The sequence below is a fragment of the Bactrocera neohumeralis genome, chromosome 2 (assembly GCF_024586455.1).
Source record: "Bactrocera neohumeralis isolate Rockhampton chromosome 2, APGP_CSIRO_Bneo_wtdbg2-racon-allhic-juicebox.fasta_v2, whole genome shotgun sequence".
Taxonomy (NCBI): Eukaryota; Metazoa; Arthropoda; class Insecta; order Diptera; family Tephritidae; genus Bactrocera; species Bactrocera neohumeralis.
The window spans coordinates 8,936,549-8,953,016 of record NC_065919.1 but is presented as its reverse complement, the minus strand read 5'-3'; the positions used below and the strand labels follow the sequence as shown (position 1 = coordinate 8,953,016).

The 16,468-nt window shown below is 39.0% G+C and overlaps 2 protein-coding genes across 3 annotated transcripts in view; one reads left to right on the top strand and one right to left on the bottom strand.

Annotated features, from left to right (window-relative positions):
- The window catches only part of LOC126751062 (uncharacterized), a 76,847-nt gene extending 65,127 nt beyond the window's left edge, over window positions 1-11,720 (top strand). Inside the window, exons 3-12 of the mRNA XM_050460982.1 lie at window positions 1,115-1,582; window positions 1,638-1,803; window positions 1,875-2,403; window positions 2,647-2,819; window positions 9,795-10,016; window positions 10,073-10,350; window positions 10,421-10,592; window positions 10,654-10,956; window positions 11,030-11,246; window positions 11,389-11,720. Of these exons, the coding sequence (XP_050316939.1) occupies window positions 1,115-1,582; window positions 1,638-1,803; window positions 1,875-2,403; window positions 2,647-2,819; window positions 9,795-10,016; window positions 10,073-10,350; window positions 10,421-10,592; window positions 10,654-10,956; window positions 11,030-11,246; window positions 11,389-11,573 (2,713 nt within the window). The 3' untranslated portion in view covers window positions 11,574-11,720. The remainder of the gene's footprint in view (window positions 1-1,114; window positions 1,583-1,637; window positions 1,804-1,874; window positions 2,404-2,646; window positions 2,820-9,794; window positions 10,017-10,072; window positions 10,351-10,420; window positions 10,593-10,653; window positions 10,957-11,029; window positions 11,247-11,388) is intronic.
- Window positions 2,778-13,244, bottom strand: LOC126767830 (uncharacterized). Of its 2 annotated transcripts, none has more exons than XM_050485497.1 (6): window positions 13,135-13,244; window positions 4,284-4,346; window positions 3,995-4,160; window positions 3,593-3,895; window positions 3,137-3,353; window positions 2,778-3,078 (listed from the first exon to the last, which is right to left on the bottom strand). In XM_050485497.1, the coding sequence occupies exons 2-6, from the start codon at window positions 4,334-4,336 to the stop codon at window positions 2,900-2,902; spliced, it is 918 nt and encodes a 305-aa protein (XP_050341454.1). In that variant the 5' UTR covers window positions 4,337-4,346; window positions 13,135-13,244; the 3' UTR covers window positions 2,778-2,899. The 2 variants fall into 2 exon arrangements, with proteins under 2 accessions (XP_050341454.1, XP_050341453.1); XM_050485496.1 differs by lacking the exon at window positions 13,135-13,244 and adding an exon at window positions 4,631-5,446 and having other exon boundaries at window positions 4,284-4,561.
- Between the last annotated feature and the right edge of the window lie 3,224 nt (window positions 13,245-16,468).

Below are 16,468 nucleotides of genomic sequence, written 5' to 3'. Positions count from 1 at the left end.
ATAGTTTTAGTTTAATTCATTTTATATTCTCCGAAAGTTCAAAGCTTACTAACTCAATTATTTCCTTATTCGTATTCATAAGAAGCCATACGTGGTCCTGAAACGACCAGAACAGCACCCGTTCGAAATCAGTCAAATTCTCGACTGTGTCAGTTGAGTAGCTCTTTCGATGCACATGCTCTCACAAAATAAATTATTTGAATGTACTCGTTTATAAGATACTGATATTAACAATCACACTTATCTGCCCGCAACTTCTCAAGAAACGCACAGGCATACACTTGTCGACACTGACTTAATGAGATTTATAGCGTACAAGGTCTCGGATACATATGTACACTTGTACTTTTTTTTAGTCATTAACATGTATGTAAATAAAAACAAATAAGCGAACAAATTTACATACGGATAATGATGCAATAACTTTAAGAATATATTTAATTAAATGAGCTTACACTTAATAAGTCGTGCTTTATTTATAGTAAATTATTATAATTAACTAATTTAAGGATAAGCGAAAAAAAGTAATTGAATTAGATAGGATTAAGGTTGAGTTGAGATTGCATTGATATCTATGAGCTATCGTGCCCTCTCCTACCATTCAAATACTAATAAAGCAATAGCTTAAACGATTAAGAACCCTTCATTATCTGAATGCGCTAGCTTAAGTGATTAGAAATATATAAAACCGTTTTGTGTGCCTTACGGATTTTATGTGCCATTATCAAGTTACCTGTTATCCCTAAGGTCTACGGTACACACATGATAAAGTTCACAAATAATTGTTCTGGATCAGAGTATTATTAATTTATGACCTTTTAGACTATCCCTAAACAAATTATTTACTTGAATGCGAAATAAAAACCTAAACACAGTTTTCGTATACTTCTTGATATAATATGTATGCCATCATCGACAAACAATTTTAAATAAAAAGATCAAATTGGAAATCCACGCGCGTCTAACATATCTGCGTAATATATCAATACTCATAAATAAAACTCGTTTAAGAGCTTCACGAACACCTTGACTTATAAAAATATTTCTTCCGCTCTCCCTATCTCCCTCTCGTAACATTTTCTCTATGCTATTAAATTCAAATGTACTTATCTAGCCGGTGGTGTGCTTATCTGTTAGTACATACAAATCGCTGCAGTAGGATGGACGATGCTAAAAGTATGAGCTCATTTACCGCAACGGAATACGACAATGATGAACTAGTGCCGCCGCAATGGTTGAACAATGGCTTCTTCGAGCATGTCTTGCAGCCCCAAAACAGCGGAGAAATTTGTCAAATAACAAATATGGAAATTCAGCCAGCAACCAAAAAAGGTGAACACTATGCCAGTGCCATGTTCCGAGTTAAGGTGACGTTTATTTTGTCCGGCGACTGTGATGCCACACAATGCCAGCAAACTAAGTCATTTATTGTCAAAGCGCTACCGGAGTTGGCGGGTGAGAAGCAGCGTTTGCTGGAGAACTCAAAGCTTTTCGAAACCGAAATCGGCATTTATAACGATGTCTTGCCCAAACTGGTGGAGAAGCTGCGCTTGGCAGGCGAGTGCATACGATTTGGCGCAGAGTACGCTTTCATATTACGGTATATTTGAAATCTAAGCTAACCATATATTTCGCAGTTGCCTGCATCATGCTCTGATGCCCAACAAGGTATTGGTTTTTGACGATCTAAAGCAGCTAGGCTACGAAATCGTTCGCAATCGTGCATTGACTTTGAGCGAAATAAAAGCAGGCTATCTCAAGTTAGCCAAGTGGCATGCGGCAAGCTATAAATTGGCGAACGAGGTGAATACTTGAAGTATTTTGTTACTTGTTGTGACAATTTCATTACACCGTACCTTTTTCCCATTTGATAGCAACCCAAAAGTTTTGAAACATATGCTGATAGTTTCATGACCCTACCGTATGTCGTCAACAGCTCATTCATATCTGGCGGTATCAAGAACTTTATCGATATGCTCGATACGGTGTCGTCGTTAAGCATGTACAAAAGTTACTTCCAGCTCCTGCAGTCCGACTGGGCTACCAAATGTCGTGCAACGTATACCGAGTATTTTTCTAATCGTCAACTACAAACCTGGTATGGCATCTGCCATGGAGATTTGCTCGCCAATAATCTGATGTTCCGACATGATTCTCTTACTAGCGAATTGGAGGATGTATTGCTCGTGGACTACCAGCTCGCTTATATGGGACCTTTAGTCAACGATCTCATATATTCTTACTTTATGCTCTATACGCCGGAGCAACGCGCCAGCAATCATGACGAACTTTTTGAGTATTATTTCAGACATTTTGTTCAAACTTTGGAGTTACTTGGATGTCAAACAGAACTGTTAACCTTTGAGAGTTTCCAGCAACAACTGAAGAGACAGAGAGCTTTAGGTAAATATCGCAAGCGTAAATTTTTACTTGCGGAGCGAAGTAGTCATCAATACAACATTCGAATAACTTAATAAATAACACAAACTTGAAAACACTCAATGGCTTAAGAGCTCGACGCAAGTCTTTCACAACTGTATGTATACTATATAACCCCATAAAATTTTAAAATCATTTGTATCTCTACTTATTAACAAAAGTTGCATTTTTGACTCCATTTTTTTTTTTTTTTTTGTAATTTTTCAGCACTATTTCTCTTAGTCAGCTTCCTGCCCATACGCTATGCATTGCGCGCTGGTTTAATAGACAGAGATCACTTGATGGCCACCGACGAGGAACGTCGCGACCTCTACTATGACAAAAATTACATCGCAGAGTTGCACACCATTCTACCAATGTATTTACAATTAGGTTATTTACAATAACAAACCAAAACAATAAGAAATATAAATATTGTAAATAAGAAATTAAAACCTCCTCTTATCATTGCTTCAGTGTATTATTCCTCAAAATAGCCTAAATATAAGAGGCGCGGAAGCAGTAAACGCAACTCATCCAGAATCTTCGTATTCGCGAATATTTCAAGCCTTGCCGCCTCAGACTCGATAATTTCGCTCATGTCAAAACCATGCATGAAGGCATAGTTAAAGCAAAGCAAAGTACAAATTAAGTACAGACCTAATTGGAAAATATCATAAAATAATATAGCACATCGGTAAAAGAAAGCTTTATTTACCCCAATGTCGGTAATCGCACATCTCCTCCCTTATCTCCTTAATGGTTGGAATATGCCCTTGGTACTGCACACTATGTAGAGTGTCTTGAAAACTCTTTGTGTAATAATAAAGCAGTTCGTCCATTTTCTCTAAACGCATGTTTGGACTGTACATCATGACAAAAGCATAATATAAATCTATAGCAGGAGATCCAAAAATACAGGTTTGATAATCGAGCTGTAAGAACAAACCATAAATATAGATCATAAGAATGGATTTCAAGATATATGTATGTACAGAGTAGTGCCAACAGTATCTCCCAAATATTCAATTATAATCTTACGACAGACCTCACCGTCTTAAGAACATATAACAATTATGCTGTATGGACCACTCTTAATTCAAGATAGCGTACAATTAGTAAAAAATTAAAGTTATATATAAAAATATATAATTTAACTGTATGACTGACTCACCAGCATTAATTCTTTCAGTTCATTGTCGACATATTTCACCATTAAATTCTTCATATGAAAATCACCGTGATTCAGTACTTGAACCGCACTATGTTTACCGTTTTTAGGCGCGTTTAGTAAGTCCAAAACCTTGGGAAATAAAAATTTTTCTGCCGCCTCGAAATGTGATATATACTTTTGAAGATCTGGCTGATCACTTATCACTTTTTTCATTAGTTTGACACCATCTCTTAAGATAATAAAATCATCTACATTCACCGTATTAACGTAGATCTTTTGGAATGTGGTTATCTCTTTGTTTCCCTGGAAGAAAACGCGTAATTAAAGATTACTTATGAACAACAATTTTTCGATTTGCTCTAATGTTTGAACTTCACTCCCCTCTAATATGTGAATACCTACCATCTGTGCCATTTGATAGCTGATTGCATGTATTTTAGCTAATTTCTTTAGAGCTAACTTGATTTCCTCCAAACTACCGGGACGGTTATTGATGAGAGAATAACCTTCAGCCACCAGATCTTCGAACACTATGTTACGCGGCATCTCCGAGCTGCTGTGGAATATCCTAAAAACATTAAATAATAGATTTTCAGTTTATTAATTATCTTTTTCCTATTTTCATACTTCTAATGAATAATATTTGTCTAGATTATATGATAAATGACACATTATGGTTTATGCAACTCACTTCGGTGCCAGTACCGTCTGATCGCCAAATTCTCGCAGCTTCGCTTCAATCATCGGCAACACACTGGTATATATTCGCACTTCGTTTTCAAAAATTGTCATTTCACTCAATTTATCCTTCCGCAGTCCTTCCTCGAAGTGCTCGGTTTTCATTACAAATGAACGAACTTTCTCTTGATTAGGCTGGGAACACAAGGCATACTTTATCTTAGCACGATACAATACACTCGCGTAGTTATCAGTTTTGGTACTGCCGGATGAGAGCAGCAATTTATTTATCTGTAATAATTGATTTTTTTTTATTCGATTGACTAAATTGGCTTAGCTCCTTATCATTTATTGTATCACCTTTACACTTTCATTTTCGTCTTTATCAAGAATGCGTTTGAAGAATTCTTCATTGATCCACTCTGGAGTGTTTAAGGCATCTTCGCCATGAGACTCACTACCCGCATTAACCATGATTGCTTTCAAATACCTTACATAATCTGAATGCATCGCTTTTATAGTCAGCAAGCGATTTGAAATAATCTCTCTTTGGAGAGCGCAAGTATACATTTTAAAATATTACTCTGTTTACAATTGCAGCAGAGTTTTAAAAATCGTTAATGTGTATGCGTAGATATATATTTTACGAACCCTGCAATAAATGCGTTAAGTCCGGTAACGGTACGTAATTAGTCGCAAAAGCAGTAAACTGACACTTTTGCAAAGGAAAGATTCGCTAAATCTGCAGCATGCAATAAATTTCGGAGTTGGACTAAGAAATGGACAATAAAACTAAACAGCGAAAAGAATCACTTGTCAAACTATAAGTATTTTTTACCTTTACCATGCACCTATATAGTCAAGATATAACTATAGTAGTTCCCGACCTATTACTAAACCAGTGTACCTACTTAAGAGGACGTTTACTTTGTCAGCCGCCACACTGACACCAAAGTAAGCCATTTATTGTCAAATCTCTACCAGAGTTGAAGGGCGAGAAGTACCGATTGCCGGAAGATCCCAAGACCGTCAAAACCAGGCAGGATCACAACTTAATAACCGCGACAAACCCGACTTCTTCAATTGAACTGCAGCGGACTACCGAGCAATATCGAAGAGATAGTTGAGTTTATGAGCGTTGAGAAATCAAGCTTAACAGCCGCTCAGATCTTCTGAGATGTGCAGATTTCAACGTCTTAAGTAAATATTGCGTGCGAGATAAGGGTTGTGGGCTAGCCTTAATTTTAGACCACACAGTGCAGTAACGACTAATCTTCTAATCAAGAGTATCAGGGCAAAGCTATCCGGTCAGGTGATGTCGAGCTCTAAGTATTTTATATATAAATCCCCCCATTAAATATTGCCAAACATAATACCGCCCGAACATAGGTGCGCTGCTTAGTGGTGAAATCCAATTGGTATTTGGCGACTTTAACGCGCACCACGATCTTTGGCATTCCTCACGACCGTAGGTGGCTGGAGCTGGCGAAACAGATAGACATTCTGTACAATTAACAACCAAACCCATACCAGAATTATGGGTACCTGTATAATAATCGCTGGTGACGATCTAATAAACAGCTGGCGACCTAGTCTAACTCTCAAATCAGACCATCTGCCCATAATAATATCGATCTCAAAACTCTCCTATCTTATTTCGGTGTGTGTTTCTTACGTTAGCTTTAACCAAGCTAATTGGGTCGGCCTTAGAGAATTCCCTGAGAGCTCCTTCACACTACTACCCAGTTCTACATCGTTGGCGAACGTCAATTTTGCAAGGTGATCGCAGCTACTACTACTCGCTTTATTCCAGTTGGAATAATTCGTGAAATATGAAAAAATTTCCCAGTAGAAGCAGTCTTAGGAAATCAGCGAGACACTTTTGCCAAAAGGATCGCAATTTGTAGATTCGACAACTGGTAGACCAGCATGAGCGCACGAAATCGGTGGAGCACCTGAAGCCATGCATTCCCTCCGACAAAGTGGGCAAGGTTTGAAATACTATCAAGTCCTTGTCCAGCCCGAGAAGGCACGATGATAACTGAGTCGAAGTCAAATTCAACGGTGGTGCATTCTCGGACCCGAAGAAGTACGCGAGCTACTTTAACCGTCAATTTATACTACACACTTCGGTATACAAGGTGAAAAGATGTGTTATCCGACGGTTGCGCATAATGCCAAAATATTGCACACCCGCTATGAAGAGTTTCGGAGTGCCATAACCAAATCAAAGGCATCAGCCGGAATAAATAAGCTGATGCTGAAACACCTAGGCTCGATGGGAATAAGCTCCCACTACCAAAAGAGGGAAGCCAGCCAACCTATTGAGATATTGCTACTCTAGACCTTCACACACCATCTAAGCGTAGATGAACCCATAGCAATTATTATCTTAAACGCCTTTATAGCTCGTGGTCTTAGCTAGGAACCGCAAGCTACTAGAAGACATCGAACCAACAACGCTCCCTACAATACTAAAGAAGTCGACCTGAGCGGTCGTCAATCGTTGTTACTATTTCGAGTCTATTGGTGGTGTCTACTATTTAATCCCTATATTTAGAAACAACTACAACCACCTGAGGAGTTTCTATAACCTCATGCATTGATGATTGTATGACAACGACGTCGGGCAGTAAAATTGATGGATGAAAAAAAAGTGAACACATATTTCGCTTTCTCGCTTGTTCGTTGTAAGAATCCTAAAACTCTCTCCTGCCAAATCCTAGAGACGTTGTTGGTAACATACTAAGCAATCGACCGGCTGGTTTTCAACTACGTCGCCCCGATATGATGGAGATGTTACAGACTTGTGAAAACACCGCACTCCTGACTATAACAGGGTGTCCTCCATCGAATATTTACACAGTGAGACCCGCATGCTTCCTGTAAAGAAGCTTAACACTCTTCCCTCGAAGCAGTTTCTTATCGGATGCTTCCGCTGAAACCATCCCTGCAGTCACCCTTCTTAGAGGCGGAGCCACCTCCCAGGAACATCAGGAGAATATTCCTTTAACACGTTGACGAAATGGAACAATACACTGACCGGATTTCGGACCAATTTCTGACAAGCACTGACCGCCATTCACAGTAGAGCTATTAACTTCATTGACTCCTTCCCAGTGAATGGCATACTTGGAGGCCAACACCACTCTTTGCAGAAGAAGAGCTCCAATTGTCGTGAATCAAGAGTGACCCTAGAGCGACTTACATAACACTAATCACATTTTGCATTCCCAATGAATCCAACTCACTTAACACCTTTCTCACTGTGGTCCGTACCCGTCGAAACAGCTCGTTTCCTCGGCCTACCATTAAGTGATTTTGATGACAGCTAACATATTACTCTCCACAAACAGGGTTTATATAATATCTACAATAACAACCCTGCTGTCGTACTGGACTACTAAATGCCATGCACCAATATACTTTATATTTTTCTCATCGTCAACCACAAGCCTGGGACATGATCCTTCTTACTGGCCAATATACGACTTACGACCAGCTAAATGAATGTCAGAATCTTCAAAGCAATCAGAACAATTCGTTGGAGTTAAAGTGTTGTATTCCTCAACAGCTCGACAAAACTTTAGAATCATATTTATTATTCATCAAAGTTGATTTTTTACTATGACAAAAATCATATCCCTTATTATATGCTTCAGTGTATTATTCCTCGAAATAGCCTAAATATAAGAGGCGCGGAAGCAGTAAACGCAACTCATCCAGAATCTTCGTATTCGCGAATAATGCAACCCTTGCCGCCTCAGACTCGACCATTTCGCTCATGTCAAAACCATCCACGAAGGCATAGTTAAAGCAAAGCAAAGTGCAAATTAAGTATAGACCTAAATGGAAAATATCATAAAATAATAATACAGCACATCGGTAAAAGCAAGCTTTATTTACCCCAATGTCGGTAATCGCACACCTCCTGCCTTATCTCTTTAATAGTTGGAATATGCCCTTGGTACTGCACACTATGTAGAGTGTCTTGAAAACTCTTTGTGTAATAATAAAGCAGTTCGTCCATTTTCTCTAATCGCATACTAGGACTGTACATCATGGCAAAAGCATAATGTAAATCTATAGCAGGAGATCCAAAAAGGCAGGTTTGATAATCGAGCTGTAAGACCAAACCATAAATATAGATCATAAGAATGGATTTCAAGATATATGTATGTACAGAGTAGTGCCAACAGTATCTCCCAAATATTCAATTATAATCTTACGACAGACCTCACCGTCTTAAGAACATATAACAATTATGCTGTATGGACCACTCTTAATTCAAGATAGAGTACAATTAGTAAAAAATTAAAGATATATATAAAAATATATACATAATTTTACTGTATGAATGACTCACCAGCATTAATTCTTTCAGTTCATTGTCGACATATTTCACCATTAAATTCTTCATATGAAAATCACCGTGATTCAGTACTTGAACTGCACTATGTTTACCGTTTTTAGGCGCGTTTAGTAAGTCCAAAACCTTGGGAAATAAAAATTTTTCTGCCGCCTCGAAATGTGATATATACTTTTGAAGATCCGGCTGATCACTTATCACTTTTTTCATTAGTTTGACACCATCTCTTAGGATAATAAAATCATCTACATTAACCGTATTAACGTAGGTCTTTTGGAATGTAGTCAACTCTTTGTTTCCCTGTGATGAATAACTGAATAAATACATGAATAAATACTTGTATAAACGCTATTTATATTTTATTTGATTAGACAATCAATGTTGAAAGTTAGCCTCAGCATGCTCTCTCACTTCTTGACATAATGATTGTCAAAAAAGTCTTGCGGTATTTTCGCTAGTTGGCGCTGAAAGCGCGTAGTTCTAGTTTTATTCGTCGCATCGGGTCATGCTATACCTTTTTGGCTCATTTCACGCGCTAACACGTGTTTGATTGATTGTCGTTTCTTTTAAGTCGTTCGTGAGTTATAGCGTCGCAAATATAGAGCAAAATAAAGAGAAAATACGGCATATTTTACAGTACTACTACGATAAAGGCAAAAATGCATCTCAAGCCGCCAATAAAATTTGTGCAGTTTATGGACCCGATACAGTTTCCATTTCCACCGCACAACGATGGTTTCAACGTTTTCGTTCTGGTGTAGAGGTGGTCGAAGATGCGCCACGCTCCGGAAGGTCTGTCGTCGAAAATTGCGATAAAATCGCTGAATTGGTCGCAAGAGACCAGCATAGTAGCAGCCGTAGCATCGGTCAAGAGCTGAACATGAGTCATCAAAATTCATTTCAATTTCAATAAAAATACCGCAAGACTTTTTCGACAACCCATTATATACATATACACTAATGATGTACACATATCTACACGCCTGATTAATCGTGAACACAGAGAGAGTAGTCCGCTAGCAGCAATGCAAGCCAAGCAATAAATATTATTTGTACTCAATGAAGAGTCATGTGCATGAGACGCAAATATTATAATCATGAATGCGATAAGTTAACCGCAATAGCAGCTAAGTAATTTATATAACTCAACTATAAAATGCAAAGCAATTTAAACGAACGGCGCATTACTACTTCTCTTCGCCTAAAGTGCACCGGCATACGAACGTAGCTCCGCGTATACAAAATTTGCATTCCATAAACTGCATTGAAATGGCAACTAGCGAGAAAAACAGTGAGGATCACCTTACTTCACCGGAGTGGTTGAACGTGGCATTTTTCGAAAATATTCTAAAACAAGTCGAAGCTGAAATCGCGAAGGTGTGTGTCCAGTATTTCCTAACACAATTTAATATTGGTGGCATTACTTTCTTTAGGTGACCAATTTAGAGCTGAAACCGGGCACATTGCAAAACGATAACTACGCTAGTATTTTGTACCGAGCCAAAGTCAACTACACACTGCAATCGCAGCCAAAGCAAGAGAAGACCTCCTCGTTCATATTAAAAGTCAAACCTTTCGTAGAAGGCGTTAAGAAAGAAATGCTTGGCGATATGCATTTATTCCAAACTGAAACACTCATGTATACTAAAGTGTTGCCAAAGATCGAGAAGGTGCTAAGGCAATATGGCGACCAGACCATTTTGGCACCAAAGTGAGTATCCAAACGCACAACGAGCAAAAAAGCAAAATAATATAATTTTTTAATTTAAACTATGCAAAAGGCTCATCGCCAGCAGCGCCAGCCCCACGCAGACATATGTGATGTTTGACGATTTAACACTACAAGGTTACACCACTGTTGGAACTCGGCACATAGATTTGGATGAAGGGAAAATTGCCATGCTCAAACTAGCAAAACTGCATGCGATCAGTTATAAATTGAATAAAGAGGAGGTGCGCAAATTATAAAAATCAATATTATTTTAGACTAATACACTAATTCGTAACAATTTAGGCAAATGCTGTCATCACTTCCTTGGACAAGGGTTCAATGAATTCTATTGACCTCGAAAAGTTTCCATTTATTAAGCATGGCATTAGATTGCTCAAAGAAGTCCTAAGTGAACACATTGATCTAAAACAATTTGTGTCACACATAGAGTCGGTCGAGCATTTACTACTGCCAAAAACGCTCGAGTTGTTTAACGCGCACAGCAATGGTAAGCGAGATGGCATATTAGTGGTTAACCATGGTGACTTTCATTTGAAGAACATGATGATCCAAAAAGTTGATGGCAAACTAACTGATCTTATGCTGGTGAGCAAGACGGTTCAATATTTTTACACAAAAAACTAAATTGTTTGTGCTCTCTTCTCTGTTATTTGCGCAGTTTGATTATCAGATCAGCATATTTGGGTCGCCGGCAATTGATCTGCATTATGCGTTCACGATGATGTTTAGCCCCGAAATGCGGCGTGATCACTACGATGAGCTCCTTAACTTTTATATCAGCAATTTTCAGCAGACGCTACGCAAAACGGAATTCAAAGGACATATACCGACGGATATTGAAATTCGACAAGAATTGAAAAAGCATAAATATTGGCGTAAGTTACTCGCATAAACAAAAACAGTTAATTGTTATAAATTTTTCGTTTTTACTGTTATTTTATTAATTTTTTTTTGTGGTTTTTAAATTTTAATTTCGAAAATAGTGACAACCAAATATTTTAATTCTCTTTTGAACAGAACTGTTTTTATTCCTGACCTTTCTAAAAATCAACCATGCTTTGGTCGAAGAAGATGCAGACCTAGCAGGGATCATTGAAAATCCAGTGGCACAAAAACAAAGTTTACAAAATCCAAAATTACTGAAAGAGTTACGAGAGCTGTTGCCGAGATTTCTGGAAAGTGGTTATTTCGAATTAGAGTAATACTTAAAAATATATATTACATTATTTCTTACTGTTATCTTTAAACGTTGTTCTTATTGCAAAATGTGTATCCAGTTTTAGCAATCTATGAATATATTTGTGTGTGTAATGTGCGAGATATAAATAAAAAAGATTCTGTGGTTCATATCCTGCATGAATTTTTGACTCTGTGAAAGCTATCGGGGCGATGTTTGCCTCGCATATTCACTCCGGACAAACAGCGCAACCGTAAGAACTCCTCAAAACGGCATTTGGTATTGTTTAACCGAAATTCGAAGGGGTTTCGCAATCTTTACTTAACACCGACTGAGTGTTAATGACCCGCTTATAGACGCTTTGTGGCGAATTTTGGGCTGACTATTGGCGATTTCTTTAAACCGTATATTTAGACCGTTTAAGGTAGTAAAAAGTTGCTCTAGGCTGAGTAAAAGTTTGGTTAGGATAGGTTACACTGCCTGGCTTTCACGCCATACATAGGCCTTTAGATCCTATGTAACGCCAAATAGAGGTTCGTTGTTAACGCGAGCTGAAAATTACGTCGCGCAGGACGTCAAGGTTTCTTCCGAAGTTTACAAGTAGTACTAACTTGATATCTAATTTTTGATACTTCCTCTAGTCGCTTGAACTGGAAAGCTCCAAAATATCTAAGCCGTGTTCTAGATAAGACCAAACATAAGCAGAGGTGGTGTTCGAACGACTCTCTCATCCCTCACACAATTAAAGAGCAACTGAGACATGAGGAAAAGATAACAACAGACAACTAAAATCCGCGATTCCATTGCATACATTGTTGGATTGCGGTGTTATGGCTAGAAGTAGGCTGACCCATCTAAGTGTCATGAAGCTGAAGCAAAGTCACATTAAATTCATTCATCCCTTAAGTAATCTAAATTTTCTAAGGCCTTTAGCATTTAGCGATGATCGCGGTCTCCTTTCAATCTATTAATAAAAAACTGAAAAGTACTCAGCTCAGACAGTAGGTATATTATATAGTGAACCGATCTGAACAATTTGTTCGAAGATTATAACGTTCTTGAAGATATCTCGATTAAAAACTGTATCCTGTTTGTATGGCAGCTACATATACATATGCTTTAATGCTCCGATATCGGCAGAAAGAATAAAGGAGGTATGCAGAACTTCAGATTGATAACTTTAGATCGCATATACATGGACAGACACAAAGTTTCCTTTTGGATGTTAAAACTTCGTGCCAAACTTAACATTCCCGGTTTAAAGTATAAAAATAATAATAATAGTACCTCCCTCCACCCTCTGCCTTCGTTAACCTGATTTGAAATGAAGCTAACTGTTTTTGTTTTCGCATTCGCTTTCCACTGCTCGCGACTAAACACATTTTCGGTTTTCAATATGCAAAATCAAATCTGATTATCAATCAGGTATGCGATAGCTGTTGACGAAAAACTCCAAGTGGGGAAGTGAAGAGACAGGGGTAACAGCGGTAGCAGAGCCGCAGCGCAAAATGGTGAAGCGTGTCAACATGACAGTACCGTCTGATCGCCAAACTCTCGCAGCTTCGCTTCAATCAATGGCAACACACTGGTATATATTCGCACTTCGTTTTCAAAAATTGTCATTTCACTCAATTTATCCTTCCGCAGTCCTTCCTCGAAGTGCTCGGTTTTCATTACAAATGAACGAACTTTCTCTTGATTAGGCTGGGAACACAAGGCATACTTTATCTTTAGCACGATACAATACACTCGCGTAGTTATCAGTTTTGGTACTGCCGGATGAGAGCAGCAATTTATTTATCTGTAATAATTGATTTTTTTTATTCGATTGACTAAATTGGCTTGGCTCCTTAGCATTTATTGTATCACCTTTACACTTTCATTTTCGTCTTTATCAAGAATGCGTTTGAAGAATTCTTCATTGATCCACTCCGGAGTGTTTAAGGCATCTTCGCCATGAGTCTCACTACCCGCATTAACCATGATTGCTTTCGAATACCTCACATACTCTGAATGCATCGCTTTTATAGTCAGCAAGCGATTTGAAATAATCTCTCTTTGGAGAGCGCAAGTATACATTTTAAAATATTACTCTGTTTACAATTGCAGCAGAGTTTTAAAAATCGTTAATGTGTATGCGTAGGTATATATTTTACGAACCCTGCAATAAATGCGTTAAGTCCGGTAACGGTTCGTAATTAGTCGCAAAAGCAGTAAACTGATACTTTTGCTAAGGAAAGATTCGCTAAATCTGCAACAAGCAATAAATTTCGGAGTTGGACTAAGAAATGGACAATAAAACTAAACGGCGAAAAGAATCACTTGTCAAAATATAAGTATTTTTTACCTTTACCATACACCTATATAGTCAAGATATAACTATAGTAGTTCCCGACCTATTACTAAACCAGTGTACCTACTTAAGAGGATGTTTATTTTGTCAGCCGCCACACTGACACCAAAGTAAGCCATTTATTGTCAAATCTCTACCAGAGTTGAAGGGCGAGATGTACCGATTGCCGGAAGATCCCAAGACCGTCAAAACCAGGCAGGATCACAACTTAGTAACCGCGATAAACCCGACTTCTTCAATTGAACTGCAGCGGACTACCGAGCAATATCGAAGAGATAGTTGAGTTTATGAGCGTTGAGAAATCAAGCTTAACAGCCGCTCAGATCTTCTGAGATGTGCAGATTTCAACGTCTTAAATAAAGATTGCGAGCAAGATAAGGGTTGTGGCCTTGCCTTAATTTTAGACCACACAGTGCAGTAACGACTAATCTTCTAATCAAGAGTATCAGGGCAAAGCTATCCGATCAGGTGATGTCGAGCTCTAAGTATTTAATACATAAATCCCCCCATTACATATTGCCAAACATAATACCGCCCGAACATAGTAGTTGCGCTGCTTAGTGGTGAAATAAAATTGGTATTTGGCGACTTTAACGCGCACCACGATCTTCGGCATTCCTCACGACCGTAGGTGGCTGGAGCTGGCGAAACAGATAGACATTTGTACAACAAACAACCAAACCCATACCAGAATTATGGGTACCTGTATAATAATCGCTGGTGACGATCTAATAAACAGCTGGCGACCTAGTCTAACTCTCACATCAGACCATCTGCCCATAATAATATCGATCTCAAAACTCTCCTATCTTATTTCGGTGTGTGTTTCTTACGTTAGCTTTAACCAAGCTAATTGGGTCGGCCTTAGAGAATTCCCTGAGAGCTCCTTCACACCACTACCCAGTTCTACGTCGTTGGCGAACGTCAATTTTGCAAGGTGATCGCAGCTACTACTACTCGCTTTATTCCAGTTGGAATAATTCGTGAAATATGAAAAAAATTCCCAGTAGAAGCAGTCTTAGGAAATCAGCGAGACACTTTTGCCAAAAGGATCGCAATTTGTAGATTCGACAACTGGTAGACCAGCATGAGCGCACGAAATCGGTGGAGCACCTGAAGCCATGCATTCCCTCCGACAAAGTGGGCAAGGTTTGAAATACTATCAAGTCCTTGTCCAGCCCGAGAAGGCACGATGATAACTGAGTCGAAGTCAAATTCAACGGTGGTGCATTCTCGGACCCGAAGAAGTACGCGAGCTACTTTAACCGTCAATTTATACTACACACTTCGGTATACAAGGTGAAAAGATGTGTTATCCGATGGTTGCGCATAATGCCAAAAGAGTGCACACCACCTATGAAGAGTTTCGGAGTGCCATAACCAAATCAAAGGCATCAGCCGGAATAAATAAGCTGATTCTAAAACACCTAGGATCGATGGGAATAAGCTCCCACTACCAAAAGAGGGAAGCCAGCCAACCTCTTGAGGTATTGCTACTCGAGACCTTCACACACCATCTAAGCGTAGATGAACCCATAGCAATTATCATCTTAAACGCCTTTATAGCTCGTGGTCGACCAATCGTCATTACTATTTCGAGTCTGTTGGTGGTGTCTACTATTTAATCCCTATATTTAGAAACAACCACAACCACCAGAGGAGTTTCTATAACCTCATACATTGATGATTGTATGACAACGACGTCGGGCAGTAAAATTGATGGATGAAAAAAAAGTGAACACGTATTTCGCTTTCTCGCTTCTTCGTTGCAAGAATCCTAAAACTCTCTCCTGCCAAAGCCTAGAGACGTTGTTGGCAACATACTAAGCAATCGACCGGCTGGTTTTCAACTACGTCGCCCCGATATGATGGAGATGCTACAGACCGGTCAAAACACCACACTTCTGACTATAATAGGGTGTCCCCCATCGAACATTTACACAGTGAGACCCGCATGCTTCCTGTAAAGAAGCTTAACACTCTTCGCTCGAAGCAGTTTCTTATAGGATGCTTCCGCGGAAACCACCCTTCTTAGAGGCGGAGCCACCTCCCAGGAACATCAGGAGAATATTCCTTTAACACGTTAAAGAAATCGAACAATACACTGACCGCATTTCGGACCAATTTCTGACAAGCACTGACCGCCATTCACAGTAGAGCTATTAACTTCATTAACTCCTTCCCAGTGAATGGCATACTTGGAGGCCAACACCACCCTTTGCAGAAGAAGAGCTCCAATTGTCATGAATCAAGAGTGACCCTAGAGTGACTTACATAACACTAATCACATTTTGCATTCCCAATGAATCCAACTCACTTAACACCTTTCTCACTGTGGTCCGTACCCGTCGAAACAGCTCGTTTCCTCGGCCTACCATTAAGTGATTTCGATGACAGCTAACATATTACTCTCCACAAACAGGGTTTATATAATCTCTACAATAACAACCCTGCTGTCGTACTGGACTACTAAATGCCATGCACCAATATACTTTATATTTTTCTCATCGTCAACCACAAGCCTGGGACATGATCCTTCTTACTGGCCAATATACGACTTACGACCA